This window comes from Gallus gallus, chromosome 6 (assembly GCF_016699485.2).
Source record: "Gallus gallus isolate bGalGal1 chromosome 6, bGalGal1.mat.broiler.GRCg7b, whole genome shotgun sequence".
Classification (NCBI taxonomy): Eukaryota; Metazoa; Chordata; class Aves; order Galliformes; family Phasianidae; genus Gallus; species Gallus gallus.
Window position 1 is genome coordinate 16,712,136 of NC_052537.1, and position 24,322 is coordinate 16,736,457.

Here is a 24,322-nt window from a genome sequence, read left to right on the forward strand (position 1 = left end):
AATCCTCTCCGCCGCCAACGGAGCGAGCGCTCGTGTGGGCGCTGCGGGAAAGCGGGCAGAGCTCAGCTCCGTCCTGCCAGAGTCGGCAGCAGGACTCCTTGCACGGACCTGGAAATAACGCCTTTGGTACTGAAGTGGAGGGTGGGTAGTTGCAGACCGCTCGCTACAAAATGCAAGTTCTGAAATAGAAAAAAATAAAGCTCACGGAGATTAAACAGCACCTTTTGTCTGCTGGCTCTCGTTGAATCTCTTACCGCCGTTCACAAGGAAGAAAAGCACCAGAGCGGCTGTGCAGGACAGGAGGCTGTGAAGGAGCAGAGCACTCGGCCGCACTGCAGCCCTTCCCCTCTCCTCCCTCCCGCAAAATACAGGGTTTAGAAAAATAAGCAGTGTTTATTTACTAACAATGACATAAAATACATCTTAATATATTTTTATTTCTTTACAAATTAAAAGATGCATTGGAAAAAAACAAGTGAAGAAAATGAAAGGTTCGTTTATGATCTCATTTCCACCCCCACAGCCCTCAGTATTAACACTAGAAATTAGTATCTGTGGAAATCTGCGGTTGCTGAGCCTTATATTCCTGGGAAGCTTTTCCCCTTCTAGTTAAAAATCCTCTAGCTCATTGGGTTGGAGCAATGCACGGAGCAAAACGTCAGCCACAGCCATACAAAAACAAGGAAGGTTTTGTCAATCACTTTGTCAAAGAGTTTCTCCATACTCCATTTTCTATGTAGTGATGGGAGGGAAGACAAATCAGCAGCATTGTAAGAAAAATGGATTTATATACACGCTACAGTATATGGAACTAAATAAAACCACAGCCAGATATTTCTCTGATCCTAATAAGGACTTTTCTCTGAAACGACCAGCCCAGCCAACAGCTCCTCTAACCACCCTCAATTTTTCCTCCCCCTCGTAGTGCTCAAACTCCAGGGAAGTTTAAGAACACCCATTAAGTGCTCAAACTACTACACAATCCTCCTTCCCAAAGTGAAGAATCAAAGCCCTTGGAATTCTGAATTTGATTTGCACTTGCTCCTTCTTCACAGGAGTCTTCTCAACCACCCCTGCAGAACGGAGTGGCAGAGCGGCCGACGTGGATGGACTTATATGTCTGAGGTATTTTAGTTTAACAAACATGCTTATAAAAAGGCTTTGTGCAAGCTGATCAGTAGATAGAATGGAGAGGGTATAAACATTCAGTGATGAAACTTCCCTACGGCCAAAACTCTTCCCAGTAACTGAAATCAGGTACTAGCAATACCTAATGCAGGGCAGTCTAAACCTCAGCTTTTGTCCCCCATTCCTTGTAATCCAGGGCACAAAGCTGTCTCAAATCTGGGTCAGTAGAACTCATACTCCTGCTTGTCTGCTATGAATCACAACAGTATGGTTGAAAGGAGCTACTTCCTTATCATCCAGCTCCCACACAGCCCCAAATCACCTTGTAACAAGTATTTTCTGCTCAACTTTAAGAGGATTTTGCTCTCACTGCCATCTGGATAGACAAGGTGAACTCTGCAAAAGAAGAGAGACCACAGAACATGTACTGAGTAGGACATTATCACAGGGCTGTGAAATGAGAAAGGAGTCGCTGCTCACACCACCAAGCAGCACCGACTCTATCCCTGTGCTGTTCAGAAGCTGTTGATGGTTACTTACTGACCTATTACTTCCTCCAGTAAAGATCTACAGAGCAACTTACAGTACAGGGAAGATAGCAAAAATAAATTTCTCCTGCTGCCTAATGCTTTCTATGCTTTTTTTTGGAGGGGGGGAAGATTTCTGGTTCAGACAAATACGATACATTTGTGCTCTGCAATGTCATGTTTTCCTCTGCAAAGAGGAAGGAAACATTTGGCTGCTCCAGCTCCCATCACCCGACCTGCCTCTTGCCCTCCCAACCTGTGCATCCTCTTTACACTAAGAGCATGCACACGCGCCCATACAAACACACAGCAACTACCAGAAATTTTGAAGTTATCGCTTTTTCACCCAATGTTGAATCATGTACAGTGAACTGAAAAAAAACTACATTCATTACAACGGGATTAGCGAGCATGGGGTGAGGGGGTGAACTCCTGCCAAGCACAGGAAACAATTTAGATATAAGTAAAAGACCTGGTATCAAAGGCCCTTTTTTTTTTTTTTTTTTTTAGCCCTCACCAGGAAAAAGAATTCATCTCTCATATGGGACCAGGAGAGGTTGAAAGGATTTCTGCTTATGTCATGTGTATTAAAAATTATGGAATTGTACAGATTTCTATGTTGTCCTTTTTGAGGGCGCTGGACCTTCCGATCAGATCATTAGAGAAGACTGAAATGTCACTGCTGAGTTCCAGCACCACTCCCTCCTCTAGCTCAGTAGCTGCCGAATCTCCTTGTGCATGTGACACAGGAAGTCCACATATGAAGCCCCCCCAGTTAGGCTCTTATCCTCCACCAGAAAATGTTTGAAGAGCATTTCCAGCTTATCTTCTTGCTTCACAATTATCAACTACAAACAAAAACATGATAGTTAGCACAATTCATGCTCTTCAGAAAAAAAAAAAAGCTAGATAGCTCAAAATACAACCAAGACAACTAGAAACATAGCAAATAGAGCTTCCATGCTTTCACACTCATACTTGTGCTGGGTTAAGTCTCAATCATATTTAGAAAGAAAACTCCACATACGTGGTTTGTGGAGAAGTATAATTAGATTGAAAAACATTATCTTTACAACTATGGTAAGCATGAACTCTATAACAGATTTTTTTTTCCAGATCCTTGAAAAAATATGTATGTTTGAATCACAGCTGTAAGACTGTGTTCAGCATTAGATTTTATATGAACAGGACTAGCATCATCTGTTTTGCTAGAAGTAAAAGAGAAGGTGAATAAGAGTTATGAATAAGGATCAGCATTTTTACCTTCATGTATCGAGATCTCTGCAGGTGAAGCATGTCAATAATAGACCTTACTTTCTTTGAAAAGGGGTTTTCCAAGACAGGCAGGGTACTCTGGAATGAACGACATGCAATCCCCATTAGTCAGGTGAAGAAATATAGCAACATCAAAAAAAAACCAAACAACAACACAGCAGTATTGGCACATTATTTAACATTACAAACGTATTTACTGTCACAATTTCTTTGACTTTAGCTATTTAAAAAGAAAATACCACATGGTATCAAAACTAAAGATCAATTATTAGCTCCATTTATGTATCAGCTGTTCTCCTCACCACCAATGGCAATGTGGCTTGCCAAATTAAGCTCGACAAAAAGAAGTGCCCATGCTCAGACTGGATGTCTCCACTAGTTCCACACACCCATGCTTCTCATTGTTACTAACACAAAAAAGTTAAAACTATTTTCTCAACTTGCTTTCTCAATCTTTCAACTACTGGGCGACTATCACGGACAGCATCTCCCACACTGCCATCCAGCTCACCAAGGTGCTGCTAATCTGACTGAAGGATGACACTCCAAAGAGGTTCTGGATCAGGCCTTGCTGCACGTTCACTCCCACCCACACAAAGATGTTCAGCCCATTCTCCAGCAGGTATATGTCACCCTTGGAGAGACGTTCCTCTGAGTTTCGGATTGCTGCTGGTAAGGAGTCACTGTCAACATCTGCTTTGGTCTGTTTTAGAGTGAAGTAAAGAAATCACAGTTATAAAACAAAAACATTTTAAGAAGTTCTGAAAACTTCTGTGACAAGACCTTAGTGGCTTTTTAATGCCTATAACACTGCAATAGCTGTGACTGAAGTATCCTCTTTCTTGACTAGTTTTCTTACTGAACATGACACTGATAAGAGACTACTGGTTAACAAAAGAAAACAGAAATTGCTCTGAATGTAGTCTGTAGTTTCAATACTGCTTCCTGAAGCATGAATGTAATTAGTACTAAGTGTTATTTCAGCAACTACGATACTGGAAAGCGAGAATAGTAAGAGTAGTTTCCCTGCAACAATTAAGATTACAGCAAGATTACAAAAAGCCTGAGAATTTAAAAAAAACTACCACAGACTTAAAAGATTTTTGCATGCCACTGGTTACATGCTCACAGCTCAGAGCAAATCCTTCCACAAATCCACAAGATGCAGAAATGCATCTATCACAGAGTGAAATTAACTGAAGTATATTCACAGATGCCAGATCCCAAATACCTCTCAAATGTCTTTCCATTGATAAAATACAAATGCCAGTCATTAAGACGAGTCAAGCAATAGCAAATCTCAAGTGTTAAGAATGTCTCAGATTACTCACCAGGGGCAAAAGCCTGGGATAAAAGAAAACATTTGTTTCTGCCACGTCCATGGATGTGACTAACTGACGGATGTAGGCACGATCATCTGTCGTGACCTCTGGACCAGGCTGAAGGACATCACTCTTCAACACACAATTCAAGTACACAGGAAGCAGCTTCATGCATTCAGGAAGAATCAGCTACAAGTCACAAGCATACATAAGATGTTCAGCTCTCTTGCTGAGTAAGCTTATGCCTGACGAAACAAGGCTAGAGTGAACCAACAGTGTGGTACAGATGTGAGAATAGAAAACTGACAGTCTATATGGACCAGCAAAAGTAACATAAGTGGAGCAGGCAGTGCTTTCTGAGCTTCAGAAAGATGTCCAACAAGCCACTCTCAACTGTTGTTTCAATTGCTTATTTCTCTATTCAAAAATAAGAATAGAGAGACTACAAGGAATGAGCTAAAAATCACATCTTAGTATCTGATTCGAATTAAAGCATCAGAGTTTACCTGGCCAGCAGAAGATGGACTAGCACAGTTTTTCCGATAGCAAGCTAGGATCTGGGCACACTGATTTATCAGTGAATCTCGTACAGACTTTACTGGACTATTCAGAACTCCACGATATGCTGCAGAGAAAGAAGAAATAAATGAGACAGCTATGAAGTGACTGCTGACAAACAGGTAAAAAAGCCAATGTTATTTCCACAAAGTAAATCTAAACAACTATTATTTATAGTTTGGGAGTAGTTCAAATACAAACAACTGAAGCGTGGTTTTGGACAAATGGTCCAAAAATAAACAAAATTATGAATTCAGATTGCTTTCAATACAAAGCTCCAAAAATATAGATAACAATTTGTAGGACCGATAAGCCTACACCTTCTGCTTGAAACTCTTGTCCTAAGCATCAATATTATCACCACAGTTTTGTGCTCTAAGTGACTGAAGTATCAAAATTGCCACCTGACAATTCAAGAAGACTGAACAAGTGTCACTGAACGACAACAGGCAATTGAACAGCAGTTGAAGGTTATGACTCTTCTTAACATATCTATTCTTACCATATTTAGCCAAGTAATTTATAAGTGTGTCCGTCTCGCAATTTCGATAGAGGTCAGCAAGTTGTGTACAACAGTTCAGTGAGAGGTTGTGAATTCGGAGTCGTCGCTGTCCTGCACAGCTTGTATATAGCAGAGCACACTGTACAAGACAAAAACACCAAGGTATAGGAAATGAGGTACTGTTACAATATGTTAGGCAGGGCTTGAACATACTTCATTAAAAATTAGGACTCAGATGCTTTAACAAGCAAGAAAATTATGTAGAAGATCTACACAATAAGCTAAAAGCACCCGCTAAGAATCAGCATCAACGAAAGATAACAAGTGGCAAATGTTTTTAAATCATAGAAACTTGTCTTGGAAAACAGACTGTGGATTGAAGCTTTTGAGGTCATCCTAAGACCAGGTATTCTGAAAGGTTAGGGGTACAGTAATGGACAGAAACAATGAACTGTTCCTTGAGGCAGTGTCAGTTTCAAAGCAATAATTATCTTCTTCACTTGGCACACTACCCACTTAGGCTTTGGTTCTGGCCTTGGCATGCTTCTGATAACAATTCTGAATTAGTTCCCTTCCTCTTTCTAAAAAGTCTTCTGCCCTCTACCTCACCTGGAGGAGCGCACCACTGTCTTCACTCAGTTTGTCATCATGTTTGAATTCAACTGTGATTGTTTTGTCGCAGTCCAAACCTGCCATCTCTACATCAGTTGTGTTGCTCATATAAAAAGCTCCAAAAAAGTCAGTTGCTCGAATGCCTACAAAAGGAGCATACAAAGAAGTATATAAATAAGTTGTACTTTTCAGCAGAATAACAAGACAGCCTCCGGAACCCTGAAAATCCCATTACCAGCAAAAAAATATATATATATATATAATCTTGAGAGACTTCAGCAGGAATCTTTTCTCAGCCTTTACAAAATCTTTTTCAACCTATTAAGCATTTTCTTTACAAAATTCTTAAAATGACAAAGCTTTAAAAGAACTTTTTGCATGGCATAGCCTCGAAAAGTTTTAAATAAGGGCAAAAGGGCAAAAACCGTTACTTCCCATATGGTATACTTAAAGTGGTCAATTTATTAACATATTCACATTAACACCCACCTGTGCTTGTACGTACTCTCATCACAGCATCAAATCCCACTTCTTTCTGGACATCTCTTCTCAAGTCATTCAGGAATCTATCTTGGTCTGCCTCAAGCTAAAACATGATCAATAATTCAAGTTTCACCACAAATCAGAGCTGCTATATAAACTATAAAATAATTTTAAAAAAGGCATCGCTCGCAGTAATACTTGAAAAATCAGTCAACATGCAGGGCTTAGTGCCCTACTGCTATAATATCATGCTAAAAGTTATCAGAATAGCTTGTTGTTCTTAATACATTCTTTGCGTAAAGACAAATCTAACAATCTTTTGGTGAGAACCTTGCACTACTTTGGAGATAAAGTGTTACTTAAGTTTCTTCTTCACTATGCTTTACACTACAAAGAACTGGAAACTGAACAGTAACTTTTATTCAGATCAAATATCAATCTGATTCAATGGGGCTCTTACCTGGAAATATGCATACTTATAAATGGAGCCTCCTGTCTGATAAGTTACTACACCTAACGTTGCCACATCCAAATACTGGTTTGGAAACAGGAACAGATCCACACAGCAGCCCTGGGCCACACAGTCCTTGGCCAAATTGCTGTAGAAGCTTGTCTGAGGTTGAAACAAAGTCTAAGAAAGGAAGTCAGAGACAAGATCAAAAGTTTGTGGTTAAAAAAAAAAAAGAAAAGCAAGAGTGGGGTTATAATCACAATCAAAACAATCTTACATGAAGTCTCACTTAATGAAAATTAGGATAATATGAAAATCTGCTTAACTCTGCCTCTGAAAAACAGTGAAATGTCATGAAAATTATTTCACATGTTGCTTTAATCCTGAATTCTGTTTTACTTTAACACACCTACAGTATTTTATCCTGTATAAGAAACTAGGACATACATTTTCTTCTCATACTAGAGCTGTCTACACATCTCTGCTTGAGAGCAGAAGATAAAAGCAGAATGTAGAAAGACAATGGCTTTGATGGTTACATTATATGCTATCCACTTCTCATTCCTTCACTGAGATGTTTGATTTATTTTATCCCATGTAAAGTGTACCCTAAGCATCATGCAAGTCATTATTACCTTCTCCTTATCTGTGTTGATCAGTTTCTTATCATCCCTGTTCTTTAACTTCCCTGGGGCCTCTGCAATGGGCAGAGAGGTATGGAAAATGAAGAGCTTGCCAGCACACTCAGCTGCCTGCAGAAGAGAGGGGTGAAGTTGCTCAGGTTAGAAACATTTAATAAAAATCTTCAGGGAAAATGTGATTGAAGAACACACATACAAGCAACTTTATTGCTGCCCCAGGCTGGATGTGGCTCTGGCCAGGCTGGTCTAGTGGTTGGTGACCCTGAACATGGCAGGGGGGTTGAAATTTGATGATCATTGTGGTCCTTTTCAACCCAGTGCATTCTATGATTCTATGATTCCTTTCTTTATGTCAGGAAGTTAACATGCATCAGGCACACAGACTCAGTAATCACTTGGTTATATCGGTGATACCTAACACAGGGAGCACAGATTAGTTACAGAAAATGAAACTTCTGTTCTTCTGGACCTGTGCTAGTTCCATAGCAGGGAGAAAAGGACTGGCTACAAGACAAAGAGGTCTTAATTTTCCAAAGCAGCTACAAAAGGTTTTGCACAAATGAGTTAGATTGATTTATTCTGATTTACAGCTGCTGAGCTTGTAGGAACAGAACTGTCAAAGAAAGGGTAAAGAATTTTGTAGTCTGACTTTTGAGAAATAGTTTTAAATAAATAGCTTGGATGAACATTAGCTGATGTTTAGTAGATTAATTGCTCTGCCAAATAGAGTATGTGAGAAATCAACTGGTAGTTAGAATTCTGTCTCGACTGAACAACTGTCACCAAATCTGAGCATAGTGGTTACTTCTGAGAACACACACGACAGAAAAATAAAGCTGCAGGAACAGATCTGGAGGAAATCATACAGGAAACGACCTTCATCAGTACACACAAGTCTGACTTAAATCACACGTGCGATTCCCTAGTACTGGAATGGAAGAGTTTTGGAAAAGTTTACTGGGTTAACACGTCTGTATGGGTAACTTCAATAGATTGCTTTCTTTCCTTTAGCTAAAGATTATACTTCAAGCATAGCATTAGAAAGATACTACATTACAGGACACCTAAATAAAACATGATAGAGCTCAGCACCTGGTTTTAATTTTCTAAGGACGGGTTTTTTGGTAGATTCTGGAAACTGTTCAAAGCAAAAATGCAGCCAGGCCACCAAGGTTAAACCACATTTCCTGTGCTTTGTGCAAAAATGCTTTAAAAAAAATAGGCAAAGAAGAGCCAACTACATAGAACTGGAGGTACACGCACCTTCTTTAACAGCCAAGTACTCCCTACACGTAGCAAGTCTATCTACAACAACAAGACTTAAAAAACTTCAGATTTTTCTTAGAAGTGTATGAACCTGAACTTCAGAGTAGAGAAAACAATTTGCCATGACAACGCCTTTACTAACCTTTAGTGCTTCCAGCCCTGCTTGGATCACAGGTCCAAAAACAGTTTCTGTTTCTCTTGTGTCTGCAAACATTTCTGGAATCTGGTCCAGCAAGCTATCAAAAAACAAGAAAAAAGGAAAAATTCAGGAAGATTAAATTTAAAATTGTCAAGCCACATAGAGATGCTGCTGGTGAACTATGAGACTAGGTGGCTTAAACAAGTGTCCCAACAATATATAAAGTGTGTCTATGTCCATATACATAAATATACACACATACATAAACACTTCTTCTCCCCAGTATTTGGCATGTCATTACTTTGCTGTGGAAAAGAACTCATGCTTTGTCATCCCTCACTGACTTTCTCAGCAGCTTCATCTGATGCCTGTATCAACAACTCCCCTGCATTCTTGCTTTTTTAATATATTCCAATGCATACTGCTAAATTAACTCTTAAAGAAAGTCTAGCAACACTTTGCACCTCTTTGCCAAAATCTGTGTGCTACTGAAAGATTAAATGGTATAATACACAGCGTTGTATTTGTTCTTGTTAATGCACTACATAATACACAGCTATAATTTTCTTGAAAAAAAAACGAAACCATGCACTGCCTAGTTCCCAAAACCTATTTAACAATACACCATAGTTAAATTAATATTAGTTTGTCAAAATTTCACAGATTTCTTTTTCTTTCCTTCTAAATTTTATCTTTTGTATTCTGCTCATTTAATTTTCCCCACAGAACCAAAGTTGGAAATATCTGTTGCCTTATTTTACAGTTACCCCCTCAGCTGCCTTAAAGACAATGATTCAGTATTCTTACAAATTACACTCCAGATCATATTAGTTGTGTTGGCTTTTTTTAGTTTGCTTGTTTACCCCTAAAGACCCACCTGGTCCAAAGTCCATTATATACACCCACTGTCAAGCTGGACTACAAGCGAACTACACCCTTACTTGAAGAACTGTCCTGTTTTCTCCTGAAAGTTTAATCTGAAACAGTATAGGAAGCTAATACATAAAGTGACTTCTAGATGTTTAACAGGACAAAGAAACAGTGAACATTACACTTTTAAATGCAACACCCCAATCTACCAAACTAGACATTTACTACACACATCATAACTCAATTTCAGTTACCTGGTAATAACTGTCCTGGACTCATTCACATTCACCAGAAAGCCATCCAGGAGTGGCACAAACATGTCTGCAACATCTGAGACAACCATCATTTGCGGCTGTGCCAATGAGCTCTTCACGTTATAGAAGTGTAACACTTTGTTGTAAGTGACAAAGCCTACTCGAATGGCTGATTCCTCCATGTTGCCTTCCCTGTAAGAGACATAATTCACATTTAAGTAGACGGTGAGTGAAACCACTATACAGAATACAGCACAGTAAGGGATAAGGAAAAAATGAAAGGAAGAAAAACTGTTTCAGCTAGAAAATACTCAAAGATGTCCTGCTTGATCTCTTTGTGAACAATAGCTTCACAGGCTTTTTTAGAGGGAGAAAGTGAGTTTCCTCCTTTTGGACTGGATACAACAATTTACAATGCACATTACCTGGGCAGATAATCTAAGATTGACTTTAATTCTTCACATATTAGTCTCACTAAGCCACTCTTCACAGCATTGTAAGACACATCAATCATGAAAATGAAAGCAGGTGGACTGGGAAACTTGTTATTCTGTGGAAGAGGGAAAGAGATGTCACATTAAGTTCATCTAACTGCTCTGTAACATGGACAAATGAATGCTGACCCAAACTCTAATAACTTCCATATACATTCCACTCATGAAAAGCAATTTTTTCTTCAGACCACTTTCCCATTCTTGTCCAAGTAATAAAGATGGGTAAGCACTCTATGCTTGAAACAGACCAGTGTTATATTCCCCTGACAGATTTTGCTCAGTTAACAGCAGCCTAGCCACAACTGAGGACAGATAGTGAAAGTAGAGAGTGACATCTCCTGTAGTTTAAGACTCTGGAATTTGTCTAGGACTTGTTCTAGATGATTTCTTCAATACAGAGCAAAACATTTTCCTCCAAGAGCTGCATCCTTTCCCTTCTACTTAAACATCAAGTTTACTTTGGGAAAAGAAGTTTTCTCAAGTCTACAGACCATATTGAAAGGAACGCACACAGAACAAAAGCAAATCAGAATTTTCAGAAGAGCTAGGAAGATCACATCTCATTTGACTTGAAGACATTTTAAGCTGTTAATTGCAACATAATGGATTTATCTTTCACTAAACCTGAAGCATCAGAAAGTAACTAGCTAAAATTGCAACATTTAAGCATCTATTTTTCATTATGGTTTGAAGTTGCTTTAACATGCACTGCCCAGGATTTGTCATCCTCAGAAGTCAGTTATGATTTATGTCTTCAACCAAAAATGAGACAGCTCTAACAACACATATTTCCACCCTGTTCTTGTGCTTTTAACCACCACAGCTGTAGCTGAAATTTAATTTCAATAGGTAAAGCTCATTTTCTGTACCAAGTGTCACATTATACCATCACTACTGCATTTTTCTTGAACCTCTTTTACCTTCTCCTTGTGCCCCAAAGACTATCAAGAGACACTTTCTCCTGCACAATTGCTATGGTGACAAAGCATATTCCAGCTGCAAGTGCTTATATAGCTCCAGAAGACAATGACAGAGGCAGCTATAACAAAGTACTATTGAAGTCACAGAAAAGTTTTTTTTTTACTTAAAAGCAAAACAAAAAATACAGTAATAAACACATACTGTACCTTGCAGTAGTCAACTGTTGCCAGAAATTCATATGAACCCAGTGATAACTCAGGTCGATCATAGAAGTCTACTCGCTTTCCAGTATGATCCAAATGCTGGAAATAGTGAGCTGGCACTGGGGGAAAAAACAACAACTTCAGAGATGTAACCATGATAAACACTGCCACTAGAGAGCTAACGTGGCAACAGCTGGTTCCGATAAAACTCCAGGAAAACTAGCTAGTTTGCAAGCATTACAAGAATCATTGCTCCGATTTAAGAATATCATTAAATCCAATAGATACAGATGTACTGCTTCTAGTTTGTCTTAGGCACAAATTGGCACGCTGTGTAGTCACCACTCTGCTTTTCTTTAATCTCCTTTACATTCTCACTTTACATTTCATATCAGAAAGATGACTGCAACATGCTCTTTGGATTTTTCTGAAGGATTTAGTCCAAAGGAAAAAATACCAGTCTTGTAAAAGCAGTAAAAAATGACTTGCAATAGAATTTGATGCAAATTGTAGGCTTCAGTATTACTCATTCTGTTTAGGCACACCAAAAGACTGAGCCACTCCTTTTGCTATGAGTTACTCAAAATTTCATCAGTTCAAAGGAAAACAAAGTGATACCATTAAAACTGTGCATATATAAAAAGAGATCACGCTCCACTCTCCAAGTATACACTCAGTACAAGATAACTGATTTTTTTATGCTGAAAATAGGGATTGTTCCAAAGTATTACGTATAACTACATTGTACTTTCACAGCATTTCTTTCATTGGCTACCTCTGAGCATCCTTCCCTTTTCTATAGCTGCTCAGTTGTTGCAGGTACAGCTGAGTAAAGCCACTGAGTGCACAGTGACAGAGACTGCACACAGGCTACGGAAAATCACCATGAAAGTTTCTCTTGTTTGTTTCTTAAATCAGCCATTTCCAGCCTCAGCCAACTTCCTATTTTGGTTTGCCATGGACCTCTACACAGAGTAACTGAGGTGAGAACAAAAGCCAGCAGCGCTATCAAATGAAACCCTCAAAACCAAGGCTGCTGCATCCTGCATTTCCACTGTCCATACAAAACAAATCCACAGATGGCATGCCATGAGCAGCACACAGCCACTTCTGCTTAAGAGGGAACGTGTTTTATATTGATTTAGAAGAGCAACAAATACTAACTGGCATGTACTGAACACTCCTATCCAGCCACAGCAGGTCTACCTGCAATCTCACCTCCAACTAGTGTCCAAAGAGGTTTTGCAAGCAAAAAATAAAATAATAATAATAAAAAATCCTAATTTGTGCTACTGTCTGGAGGTTAATCTCAGTACCATAAGTAATTTCTCAAAACACTACACATCATACAACAAGTACTTCATGTTCCAAATTTGAAGTTACAATGCTGCAACGCATAAGCACCTACCCAATTTGAGCATCATTTCTGAACTGAGCACTGAACATCTTTTATTTCTTTTTTTTTTTTTTGGTTGGTGGTTGTTTTCCCTAAAGTTGATATGTTAAAGCATAGCATACATTATAAATGACTGTAACACGATTAAGATTCATTGCTTTGAATCTTGTTCAAAGATCAGTAGTGCCTAGAGTCTGGTTTTCAGAAGAAACCTTACCCTCAGTGACGCAGCTGCAGAAACAGCACTGGAACCTCCTCCCACCCTCAATAAACTGCATAAAAGGGCACATGTAGGCCTTGCACCTATTGCATCGGACAGGACCAGATTCTCCATGGTCTACCAAATAAGGAAGGGTCTGTGCAAGCAGGGAAAATAAAAAGAAAGGTCATACAATTACAAATAAAATTGACCACACATACTGCAGAGCTTAAAACAATTTCCCTGTACATTGTACAGGATTTAACATTTCAGCAGCTGTGGGAGAGAACACAGAGGAAGTCTGAACAAGTATTTCAAAAATGTTTTTCAACTCAAGCTCTCAACACAGCAGTTCCCTTCTGGGCTGCAGTCACTAATGGGCTATCCTACTTTGACACAAACAAGTACTGCTGCACAGTGCTGCACTACCTTATATAGTAGCTTGCTTCAAGAGCAGGAGTGCCACACTGCACAGCATGGATGGATCTCAAATGAACGCAAGATTGAAGCCATGCAAATAACAGCTGTGATAACCTCACAGCAGTAAGCACAACTATTTTTTTACTTTTTGTTTTTTAAAATGTAACTCTCTACCTCTTATATTTTCCCTCTGTAGAGAGCAAGATCTAAAAAAAAAAGTAGAAGTGAGTCACTGCATTCCACATATTTAAGAATTTAAAGCATCTAGATTAACTTCAAGAATTTAAACCGATCACACTCATTCCTGAAGACCACCATGAATTGAAGCACATCTGTCAGTTCTGCTTGCCCCAACCCCATTATGTAGCAAGTCATTTAAAACTGCCATGTAGCAACCCACTTTTAAACTATTACTGACAAAACAATGTGCTTGTGGTCAAAACAGATTAAGATGTTTGGCAACTTCTGCAGCTTCTCAGTCTCAGAATGAGGAAGACTCCCTGTAGAATGACTGATAAATTTTTGAAGCTATGATCTGCATTCACAGTTTACCACACCTTTCAAAATCAAGAATCTAGCACAATAGGTATAACTGCTTATTTTTAACTTGCATGACATTAACGGTGTCCAGATTTAGTTCTTCTAGTCCTCCTAAACCTCTCATTATTTTTGAGCAACACACTTTATGAACATGAATCGAACAGACAACACAGGCACTTTCTTCCTCTTCATGATGCAGACCCCACTCTCATTCAACTCCAGGAGTCATTTATTGATGACACAATGGCTCTGTGGCCAGAGTTTCATAGATCCTACCCAGGCTGACCTCCTCTGAGGAAACCAAATTTCAAGATTTATTATTGCCAGGCAGTGTTGGTATTGTGCTTCCACAGCCTCTTCTTCAGCCTCAGTCCACCCAAAAAATGCAAGGGTGCTGCAGACATGCCTAACTATCTATAACTTGTTATTAACCACTTATTCCCAGAAGGCACAGAGTTTCTTCTTACTGAGTCTTAAGTTTTGCTTTCTAAGGTGTGCATTAGCACAGGACAAAGGCTCTGTAATTTTGCAATCAGGTCCTGTATTTTACAGATCCTAGATTTATCCAAACATTGCATTCTCACCAGTCTTATGTATCCTCTCACTAGTGATATGTTAAGCTTTAGCTTTATTTACAGTCTTACTGCTCTAAACAGCTGAGCCCTCATGTGTCAGAACAGCCCCCTCCACAAGGAGCTTGCCCTTGTCATAAATAGCTTTCCAATGATGGAAGCTAACCAGTTTCCAGAACAGTTTTCTGATCCTAGATGAGTTTTTTTCCTGGATATCACAGGTGTTTGCTCAAAGCCTAAGTACACCATAGACCTATCAACTAGTTGTTTGTAAAACTCTAAAAACGTGCCTTCAGGTTTTTCCAACAAGACGGCATTCACCTCTTGTGCTCCTTTTAAACCTCATTGAGATGCAGGCATTAATTTCACAATTCAGTTTTATCACAAACCAATTTTCAAAAATCTAAATCACAGTTTAGGAAGATTAATAAAATAAAATAAACCCTATCCTTAAACTCGAGAAAACATTCCTTGCCTTAGGAGATGCTACAGTTAAGTTTAACAAGGCATAAAACACTGCAAACTTAGATTAAAAGTTCACAAGTTTATTTATTTGTCTTTAAGCCACTGTTCTAAGTGAGCTAATGCTACACAGTAACCACAGTATTTGTAACACTTTTAATACAGTTTCTAGCTCCAATATCCTTGGAGCTTTTATCTCCCCAGCAACCAGATGGAGTGGGTAGAAGGGCTAACTAATCACTTACTACACCTAGAAGAAAGGGCTGCACAGAATGAATGCAGAAATTCAAGTACAGTTCAGCAGAACCTGGCCCTCAGTCTTGCACTGTCAATTATTCCACACAGCACCATGCACGTGCACAACATTAGCTTAATGAGTGCTACTTGATACATTCTCATCCAATTCCACAACTTGATACCCTAGGCAACCCTTAATATCAGTGATTAGTAACCACTTAAATATCACAGGCCAAGAAAGAAATTGAGATATCTGAAAGCACGTGCAATTGTTAACATCCTAGTATTTAGGTCATTGGGTCAGTGATGCTTGACACTTAATACAAAAAACAATAGCAGAGATTAGCATGGCAATCAAAATATTAAACATTTTCAACACAACACTTTTCTGCATCTCTATTGCATATTTACAGAACAACCAACATTTACCCGGCTCTCCTTACTTAAACAGATTGACTGCTCAAATTTAAACAAGGTATCTGCTAAACATGAACATGTAATGACATTCCCCTGACAAGTTCAGACAGCATACAGTACATCTGTAACTGTATGCAGTTCTCACCTCCTCTGGGGGTAGAGTAGCAAGCGGCTTTATGACAGCAGCTAGAGGAACCTGGGACTGTTTGGCCATATCTGAGGTGCAGGGAATATTGTAAGACGTGCATCTTATATAGCGGGGGCTTGCGTTACCTGGAGAACAAAGGAACAAATCCCAACAAGTTTTAGCACAAGTTTATATTTAAGAACAGAAATCAAGATACCTTCAACTGTGCTGAAGGCTACTCCTCTATAAATGGAATTTTATCCTCAAAATACATAATACCTATTTGCTACAATAAATACTCCTGCTGCGATCATTATTTTGTGTGTGCAAGCTTCTAGTTTCTCAGCTTCACTTAGTTGGTCAAAGGGTATCTTGACGACCATCAGCTGTATTTGAGGTTTGTTTATATCATCAAGTATACTTTAAGACTGTGCTTAAGTTTTTAAAATATGGTTAATATTGTGCAAAAAGCATCTATTAGAAAACATTGAACTGTGTGAACAGAGGATCATGCAACTTCATTAAAGATGTATCCTTTTCACAAAAGGAGGGAGACAACATCCTTATTTTCTTTTGATAAAATGAAATAAAGTACACTTCCCAGTTTCATATGCAACCACATATTTTAAGGTTATGGACTTTTACATGAAATTCATTCTTTACCAATTCTTGTGCAGTGAAATTTCACCTCACAGACAAGCAGATGGACACAGACACGTGCCCAGCAAACAAATTTACCCTTCTTCCCGCACTACAGAATCACCAAATGAAAGAATGAATATCCTGAATTGGAAGGAAGCCACAAGAATTACATAAACTTAATTCCAAACTGAATGCCTCTTTATGATTAACAACATATAATAAAAGCCCCAAAAATCAAAACAAGCAAATTTGACTCCACTTAATCCTCAATTTCAAGCTCTTAAAAAAAAAAAAAACTCCTTTTCCATTCTTTTTTGCAGAGTAAATCACACTATGGGCAAAAATCTCATTACTAATTTCTTAGGTCTGGCTGAGAAACTAAGCACCTGACTATAGTGTTGGATTCTGAAGTTTTAAGGGAGCCTAAAAACTCCAAAAAAACCATGGGAAATAAAGATGAAATATTCTTTCTCGAAGAAACCCATGGACCAAATGACATCCCACTTATTATCCCACCATTTTCAGATGAATTCAAACAATATTGCTGGTAAGTTTCAATTCTGAGCTATCATGATACAGCTGTACAGAAAAAGCTTCATCTGCCACTTACGCTGCTCCTGGGAACCATCCTTTTTAGCTGTGGATTGGTTGTCTTACCTTGATCCTTGACCAAGAAATTGGTAGTAACGAGAGGTGGGACCTGCCCTCTCACTCCAGTGACAAACGGTTCTGATCCACGGTTATTTCTGTCATCTTCAATCACTTGAATCTACAATGGAAAACACTGAGTTAATCTTTGGAGGCTTGGTTTGAAAGCACTGGATAACAAAAAATTTGCATGTGCAAGGCAGTGAAAAGGGAACCTGAGGCAAACATCACTAGCTCTAAAAAAATAACAAGTCTAAAGCAAATGAGTTTTATCAAGCAGTCACCTCTCAGCTGGATTTCAAATAATATTGAATGACTAACAAATAACATGCAAGTTACACAATTTTCCCAAGTATTTTGAGTGGCAGTATACTTTGTGTGCTATGATGTGATCTGAACTCAAGAAAGAAATTTAGACCAATAAAGGAATTTTTGCCAATATTCCTTTTTTACTGATTGTAGCCAAATTAAAATCAGAAGCTTATTTTAGTCTCAGGCTGAAGTTGCATAGATGACCTGGCTTTTCCTTTCTGTTACTTTCATGGTGCTTTTTGGAGATGCGGAAAGTGGAGTTTCAATAGAGAGTTATCAATGATTCAAGCTTAGACTTCACAAAACAAGTGAAAGTTTTCATTTTTATTAGAACTACAATTTTGTCATTAATATAAATGTACTACAGAGAACAGAAAAGCACTGAACAGTTTTAATTGACTAAAATATCCACTGAACTTTGCATAAGAACAGAAGATTGTTCTTACATAGTTTTAATTACCTCTACTATACCGGTGCTTGAATCAAAAATTAAAACTATCAACAATTCTTCTGATCTTATTTTGCCACCACACAATCCTTCGATTAAATTGTGAAATGTGGAATTGTGCACAACAGAACTTCCACCCTTTCAGTACAGATTCCAAGTTGCCAGAAAAAAACACCACCCACAGCATCAGACTTCTCTCACTTAAATCGAGTCCCATCTCAAAAGTCTACAGACTGATTGACATTGATGACCTCACAGCTTGTAGCTGTTTTATGACCAAATTTAGCTAAACAAGGAGGAACTGGTACAAGGGTAATTGGTTTTTCTCCTTCCAGTGCAAAAGGTAGCTGCTTTTTCTTCAGGTAAAATTCTCTAGACATAACCATTGTATTTTCAAAATCAAAATATAATGGTTACAAATTAGTACAGATAATGAAAGAATGTTTCTAGCTCCCCATGCTTCACAGTAGTCAACTAGAAGATTTACATCAGCAAGTAACATCAGAAGAAAACAGTTGTCTCCTGTTACAGAACTTCAGAGCACTAGCCCAGTACTGCTATCAACAAGAACTGTAACCAAATCCTGCTCAGAAATGGTAAAAGACATGGCTACAAAGGCTCACAAGGTGTGTATGTTAATATGGAACACACTATATGGACAATTACACTGATGACTTTACACTTGAAGTGCCATGTAATCTGATGGATGTATTTTAAGATAAAGTGAAGGGGAGACATTCTTCATGATCTGTTTCCGAAACAGTCTACTTTCTATTGCCTCACCAACATCACAGAAGAAATTTTAACAACCTCTCGTGGTATTATCATACTCATTTTGATAAGGCGAGTAGGACATAGCAAGGAAAGGATACAGGATTAGTGATGAAGGGTTAATGAGGTGAAGTTCAGGTTTCATGCATGCATAGATGGTCACCAACACAGACTACAGTTGACATATATACAGCACTTACTGGACTAGGAATTGCATCTGGGTCTATTCTGTGCCTGGGTTTCTGCTGGGGTGGCAGCTCATTAAGTTGCTTTTTTTTTTTTTAAATATGTATATAAATAAAAAGAGTGCCACCAAAAAAAAAAAAAAAAAAAAGAAAGAAAAAGAGAAAGAAAGAGAAGAGAATAATAAAACAAAAAGTAACAGTGTTACTTCTCTCTACCCAAACTTGAAGCACTGGAATTAGATATATTTGGACATTCACTCATGCAACAAGAAACATATCAGCTTCTGCAACATTCACCAATCCCAAATGTCAGTCTTGCTGCGATACCGAGACACATTGCTATCAGATGTAGTAGCTCACGTGCTCATTTTGGTTAGAAATTGGGAATTTATGTTTCAAGAACATGCTGAAATGAAGGTAACTGATAAAAGCCATTTAAGATCTCATTCAGTAGGAAAAAAGAAGCTGACAAGCAAGTACAGATTCTTATACTCCACGAAAAAATATACACACTCCTAAGCCTTATATAAACCTGAAGTCTAAATAGATCATCTTTTTTGAATAGCAGTAACTTCTGAATAGTAGCAGTAAAGATCTCAGCTGTATATCAAAACTAAATTATTTTTAGAGTTTTTAAAAATCAGCTGTAATCACTGCTCTGGAGTTCCCTGTTACCAAACAGTTGCGGACTTCTGAGACAATGACAGTACAGCACCAGGAGCTGCAGAAGGAAAGTATAGCAGACTAGTAGCAATAACACGTCCAGGCTTAATATTACACATCACTGCTAGCCATTGCACACCAGTGCTCGTCTTTTCTTCAGAACCTTAATTTCAAAAGGTAATCCTAATTTGTGAAGCTGTCCAAGTTCGACTGAAGTAGTATCCTAACTTTATGATCCAAAGAAAACTATCCAGCCACTAGGAAGAGGAAAAAATTACAATCGTCTCCTGTGAAACTTAGTTTAAACTTCCATCACGCAGTTCATAGATTGCTACCTCAAAACCAGCAGTTAGTTCACCTTGGAAAGTAATTAAGTAAGAATTCACAAATGGTGAAGCAAGCTTAATCTAATCCCTTAAGGATTCCTAAAATGTAACACAGTACTGAGAAAGCCCTGAGAACTTATAACAGTGATCTTTCTTCAGCTGTCAAGGGAAGAAGTGCTTCTGGGCTTATTCACAAGTGACTGAAGCCGGACATAATAGAGAAAAGTAAGTAGAAAAAAAGGACTGTTGTTCTTTGGAACAAGAAACCTGCTTTCAGCTTTGGTCTCTGCCAGTTCTGTTTAAAGTAAAGACACTACAGAAAAGTTCACACTGTTAAGAACAAAGTAAGCTTACGGGGCTAGGAATTGAATCTGGATCCAAGCGTTTTGGTGGTGGTCCAGGCTGACTTCCATAATTTGGTGTGCCTGGATAGGCTCCACCGTAGTTCGGCTGGGGGCCCCTCACCTGTCCGAAGGAACCTTACAAGAAAGGAACAATAAATTAAATAACAGCTAACATAATGTAGCTCCTTATTAGGCACTTCGCATTCATTCTGTCATCATAAAAATAACAGGAATCCTACATGCTTTCCAGATAAGTAGCATTAAATATTTCTCAGTATTTCAGCTTACAACATCTCAATCAGTGATTCAGTAAGCTGACAGAGCCCTCCTTAAAATCAAACTTAAGACCAACATAACTATTTTCAAACAACAGGATTAAAATTTGCATTAAGATCGTGTACTGTCAACATTCTGGTTAGGTCACAGAACTGCCTAAAAAGAATTACACACAGAACAGCCAGATAGTGAGTGGATGACCCCATATAAACTAAAGTTATGCAAAGAATTCTCAGGTAATTTTGACTTGCCTAAAATCACAGTAATAGGTTAACATGTGATAACTACTTATGTTTTTTAACTTCATGAGGTAATTTCATATCACTTGATTAAAACCCGTACAACAAATAGCTTAGAATGGTAAATACTACCGTTTATCTTGGATTTGTCCTTTATCACAGGGAAACAAGAGCAAAGCTTTGAACAGTAGCCAAAGTCTACAGCCAAGTTACAGACTTGAAATCCATTTCTCAGTTTGTAGCACACAGAGAATACATTTAACTAACAACTCCTATATTAGGAATACTCACCATTCTGCTGCATTTGGTATCCTGGCTGAGGAGGATGAGTGGGTGGAGGTGGGCCACTCATGGGAGGCCCTGGGTGAGGCCCTGACAGAGTTAATGGGGGTGGTGGTGAGGATACATGATTAGGCTGGGACATGGGTGGTCCAGCAACTGTCTGCCCAGACAGCGGTGGGCCTGGCATGGGAGGTGGCCTTGGGGCACCCGTGGGAGGAGGGTAGGAGGAAGCTCCAATCCCCGTAGCAGGCGGAGGTGGAGCAAAACCAGGGACTTCAGTAGGTAAGCGCTGAGTTGGTACTGGTTGACCAGAAAAGGGAGGCTGTGCCAAAGGAAGACCCTGAGGCACACTGGGAGGAGGGGGTCCTGGGCTCGCAGTGTACGGTGTGTAGAGACCAGATCCTGTTGCACTGAAGCTCCCTGAGACCGGGGGAACCGATGTTGGGGGACCTGATAAGAAAACGTATTACTAGCATTTTTATTTTATTTCTTTCCAATTTCCTCTTGAAAATTAATTCCAAACCTCAAACAATTCTAACAGTACTCCTTCACTCAAGATTATCTAAACTGGTCTACCACTTTCACCTTCAGATGGACATTCCAGCACTAACATAAAAACCTTACGTGAACATTCCTCTAAGGGATCTGAAAACTCTCCTTATTCCTTATTATATTTTTTTTTTACTGAGTTGAGTGACAAGGCACGTAGACTCTCAGCTTATGTATGCGTAGATGTTTGTGTGTCACACACACATTCATTTAGCAAAATGATTAAAGAATATAACAATATTCCTCCTCATGTCCTGTAATACTTCCTGCACTGATCCCTGCAGTAATCTCAGCTCTTTTTTCCCCAGTGATGATATCACCAGCCAAGGAAACTACTGTTTACCATGGCAGATATCAACATTCAGTCTCCATCAACATATGGCAGTGGAACATTGACAAGAGCAAAACTTAGAAAATCACTAGCACAAACTAAAAGCAATCATATATTTTTATAGCCAGAAAACCTTACCATATCCCAGTCCAGCTGGGGGAGGAGCAGAGACTGAAGTACTGCCAATTGTCATCCCTGCCATGTGATTGCTGAGTTGCTGTACACTGCATGGAGGGGGACCATATTGCTGGAATGTAGATGGCTGGCTGACAGGTGCAGGTGCTGAGCCTGGCAGGAACGGCTGAGAAGCAGGCGGCCTGACAAGGGGAGATGAGGAATTTGCAGTTACAATTCTCCATGCCTTTAAAAAGTTGCTCCACCAATAATTTACAATTATTTACAAGACAATCATTTAAATGAAGTATAAACTAAGTGATATCATTAAGTTTCTGAGAAGTAATTACATACACCCCACAGAGGTCTGAATCTCTTTCATCATAAAAATCTGTTGGTTCTTAAAACACAAATTCTACGTTCAAAACATTTTCTGTTAATTCCATTTTAGTTACCAGAATAAATTAGAAAAACTGCAATAAAGCCTACAACAGAGCCTACACAACTCTTGAAGCAGGTTCCATTGTTCAAAGGATTTGGACTCTCCAGCCGGCAATGCTGAGCTTAACCAAAAAGCAACAAAAAACAACCACCTTCCCTTCTAACCAGTAATCAGTATGAAGTTGTAGGACTGCTGCCACTTTCACCTCATAGGTAATGGCAGTATCTCTCTGGAGAAGACACCAAAAACTTTAGATGGAGATAATTCAGGGAACAATCTTCATTAAAAAAAAAAAACAGAACATACTAAGAAATCACACAGTAGTAACAGGTAGAAGAATACTCCATTGAGACTAGTTCACACTGTCAAGGAACCAAACATTACTATGTGGAAGCAATTGTTTCCAAACAAGACAGATTCCAGCAACCAGGACATTATTTATGGGAAAACGATTACCACAAGAGAAAGACTTGGGAGAAGTGGTTTTGATTAGTCAACCGATGTCTATACATATAACACAGGTGCATTAAAAAGCACGGGGCCAGCAGGTCAAGGGAGGTGATCCTCCTTTACTCTACCCTGGTGAGGCCACATCTGGAATACTGTGTCCAGTTCTGGAATCCCCAGTTCAAAAAAAAGACAGGTATCTGCTAGAAAGAGCAGTGGAAGGCAACAAAGACAATTAAGGGCCTGGAGCATCTCCCGTACAAGGAAAGGCTGAGAGACCTGGGACTCCTCAGACTACAAAAGAGAAAGCTAAGAGAGGATCTCATAACTATTTATAAATTTTTCAAGTGCAGAAGTCAAGTTGATGGGAGTGGACTCTTTTCAGTGGCAAGCAATAATAGAACAGGAAGAAACAGGCAGAAACTGTAATGCAGTAAGTTCCACACTAACACAAAGAAAAATTTCTTTCCTGTCAGAGTGACACAGAGCACTGGAACAAGCTGCCCAGAGAGGGCAATAAGATACAAAAAAAAGTCAGTCCACCACAGGAAAAACAAAGGCTCTAAAGGAAACTAAATGCCAAGTGGCTGAGACCTAGCATTATGATTTTCTCTTCTTGTACATACCTCTGCATTGGTGCTGTTGAGGTTGGGATCCCATTCTGCACGTCTCCTTGCCCAAACTGACTGTACCCCTGGTGGCCAGAAGGAAGAGATGTTCCACTGGCCGGAGGGGGAGCTCCAGAAGTTGGAAGGGCTCTTACTGAACCTACAGACAAAAAAACCCAAAACCAACCACAAGTTATTTCTAGGAATAAGGTCTTGTAATAGCTACCAAGAAAAATCAAGGGAGAAAATAAAGTGAAAAAAGAGTTTGGATGGCCAAATTAATTTATCAGTTCTCTATCAGCAGCAAGTCATTTACACAACTATGTTAGTAGTAGCAAAACTGAAAACAAATATTTTAGCCATTGTCATTAGTCACATCTCCACACAGATCAAATAGAAAATAGGCACCGGGGAAGACCTTCAAAAGACAACTTTATTTTTTGATGAAAAAACATCTGTTTTCTTATCAGAAATGTATTAAGTTCCTCTCCCTTCAAATCTGATTGTTTTTATCTGCAGCAAGGAGAGTATTTACATAAAACCTAGCATTTGTTATAGGTTAGTTATCCCCTCTTGAAGAGTGTCACGTGAGTAGATTCAGTTCTGAAAAATTACACTCTAGTAGCTGTTCTTATGCCCAGCCTAGCAGGGACCACCACAGGCTGTTCTTCCAGCCTCT

General features: G+C 39.0%; 1 protein-coding gene across 3 annotated transcripts in view; it reads right to left on the reverse strand.

Annotated features, from left to right (window-relative positions):
• Positions 1 to 373: 373 nt before the first annotated feature.
• SEC24C (SEC24 homolog C, COPII coat complex component) overlaps positions 374 to 24,322 on the reverse strand; it is a 36,018-nt gene continuing 12,069 nt past the window's right edge. For 2 of the 3 annotated variants that reach the window (XM_004942080.5, XM_421617.7), the window contains 22 exons: positions 23,662 to 23,803; positions 22,171 to 22,349; positions 21,162 to 21,602; positions 20,366 to 20,490; positions 19,038 to 19,106; positions 17,316 to 17,427; positions 16,035 to 16,162; positions 13,260 to 13,398; positions 11,650 to 11,765; positions 10,454 to 10,578; positions 10,029 to 10,220; positions 8,908 to 9,001; positions 7,494 to 7,610; positions 6,868 to 7,038; positions 6,414 to 6,510; positions 5,922 to 6,067; positions 5,313 to 5,451; positions 4,759 to 4,877; positions 4,262 to 4,441; positions 3,442 to 3,633; positions 2,919 to 3,008; positions 374 to 2,503 (listed from right to left, as the gene is read on the reverse strand). In XM_004942080.5, the coding sequence (XP_004942137.1) occupies positions 2,363 to 2,503; positions 2,919 to 3,008; positions 3,442 to 3,633; positions 4,262 to 4,441; positions 4,759 to 4,877; positions 5,313 to 5,451; positions 5,922 to 6,067; positions 6,414 to 6,510; positions 6,868 to 7,038; positions 7,494 to 7,610; positions 8,908 to 9,001; positions 10,029 to 10,220; positions 10,454 to 10,578; positions 11,650 to 11,765; positions 13,260 to 13,398; positions 16,035 to 16,162; positions 17,316 to 17,427; positions 19,038 to 19,106; positions 20,366 to 20,490; positions 21,162 to 21,602; positions 22,171 to 22,349; positions 23,662 to 23,803 (3,254 nt within the window). In that variant the 3' untranslated portion in view covers positions 374 to 2,362. The remainder of the gene's footprint in view (positions 2,504 to 2,918; positions 3,009 to 3,441; positions 3,634 to 4,261; positions 4,442 to 4,758; positions 4,878 to 5,312; positions 5,452 to 5,921; positions 6,068 to 6,413; positions 6,511 to 6,867; positions 7,039 to 7,493; positions 7,611 to 8,907; positions 9,002 to 10,028; positions 10,221 to 10,453; positions 10,579 to 11,649; positions 11,766 to 13,259; positions 13,399 to 16,034; positions 16,163 to 17,315; positions 17,428 to 19,037; positions 19,107 to 20,365; positions 20,491 to 21,161; positions 21,603 to 22,170; positions 22,350 to 23,661; positions 23,804 to 24,322) is intronic. The other variant, XM_015288325.4, reaches the window with a different exon arrangement.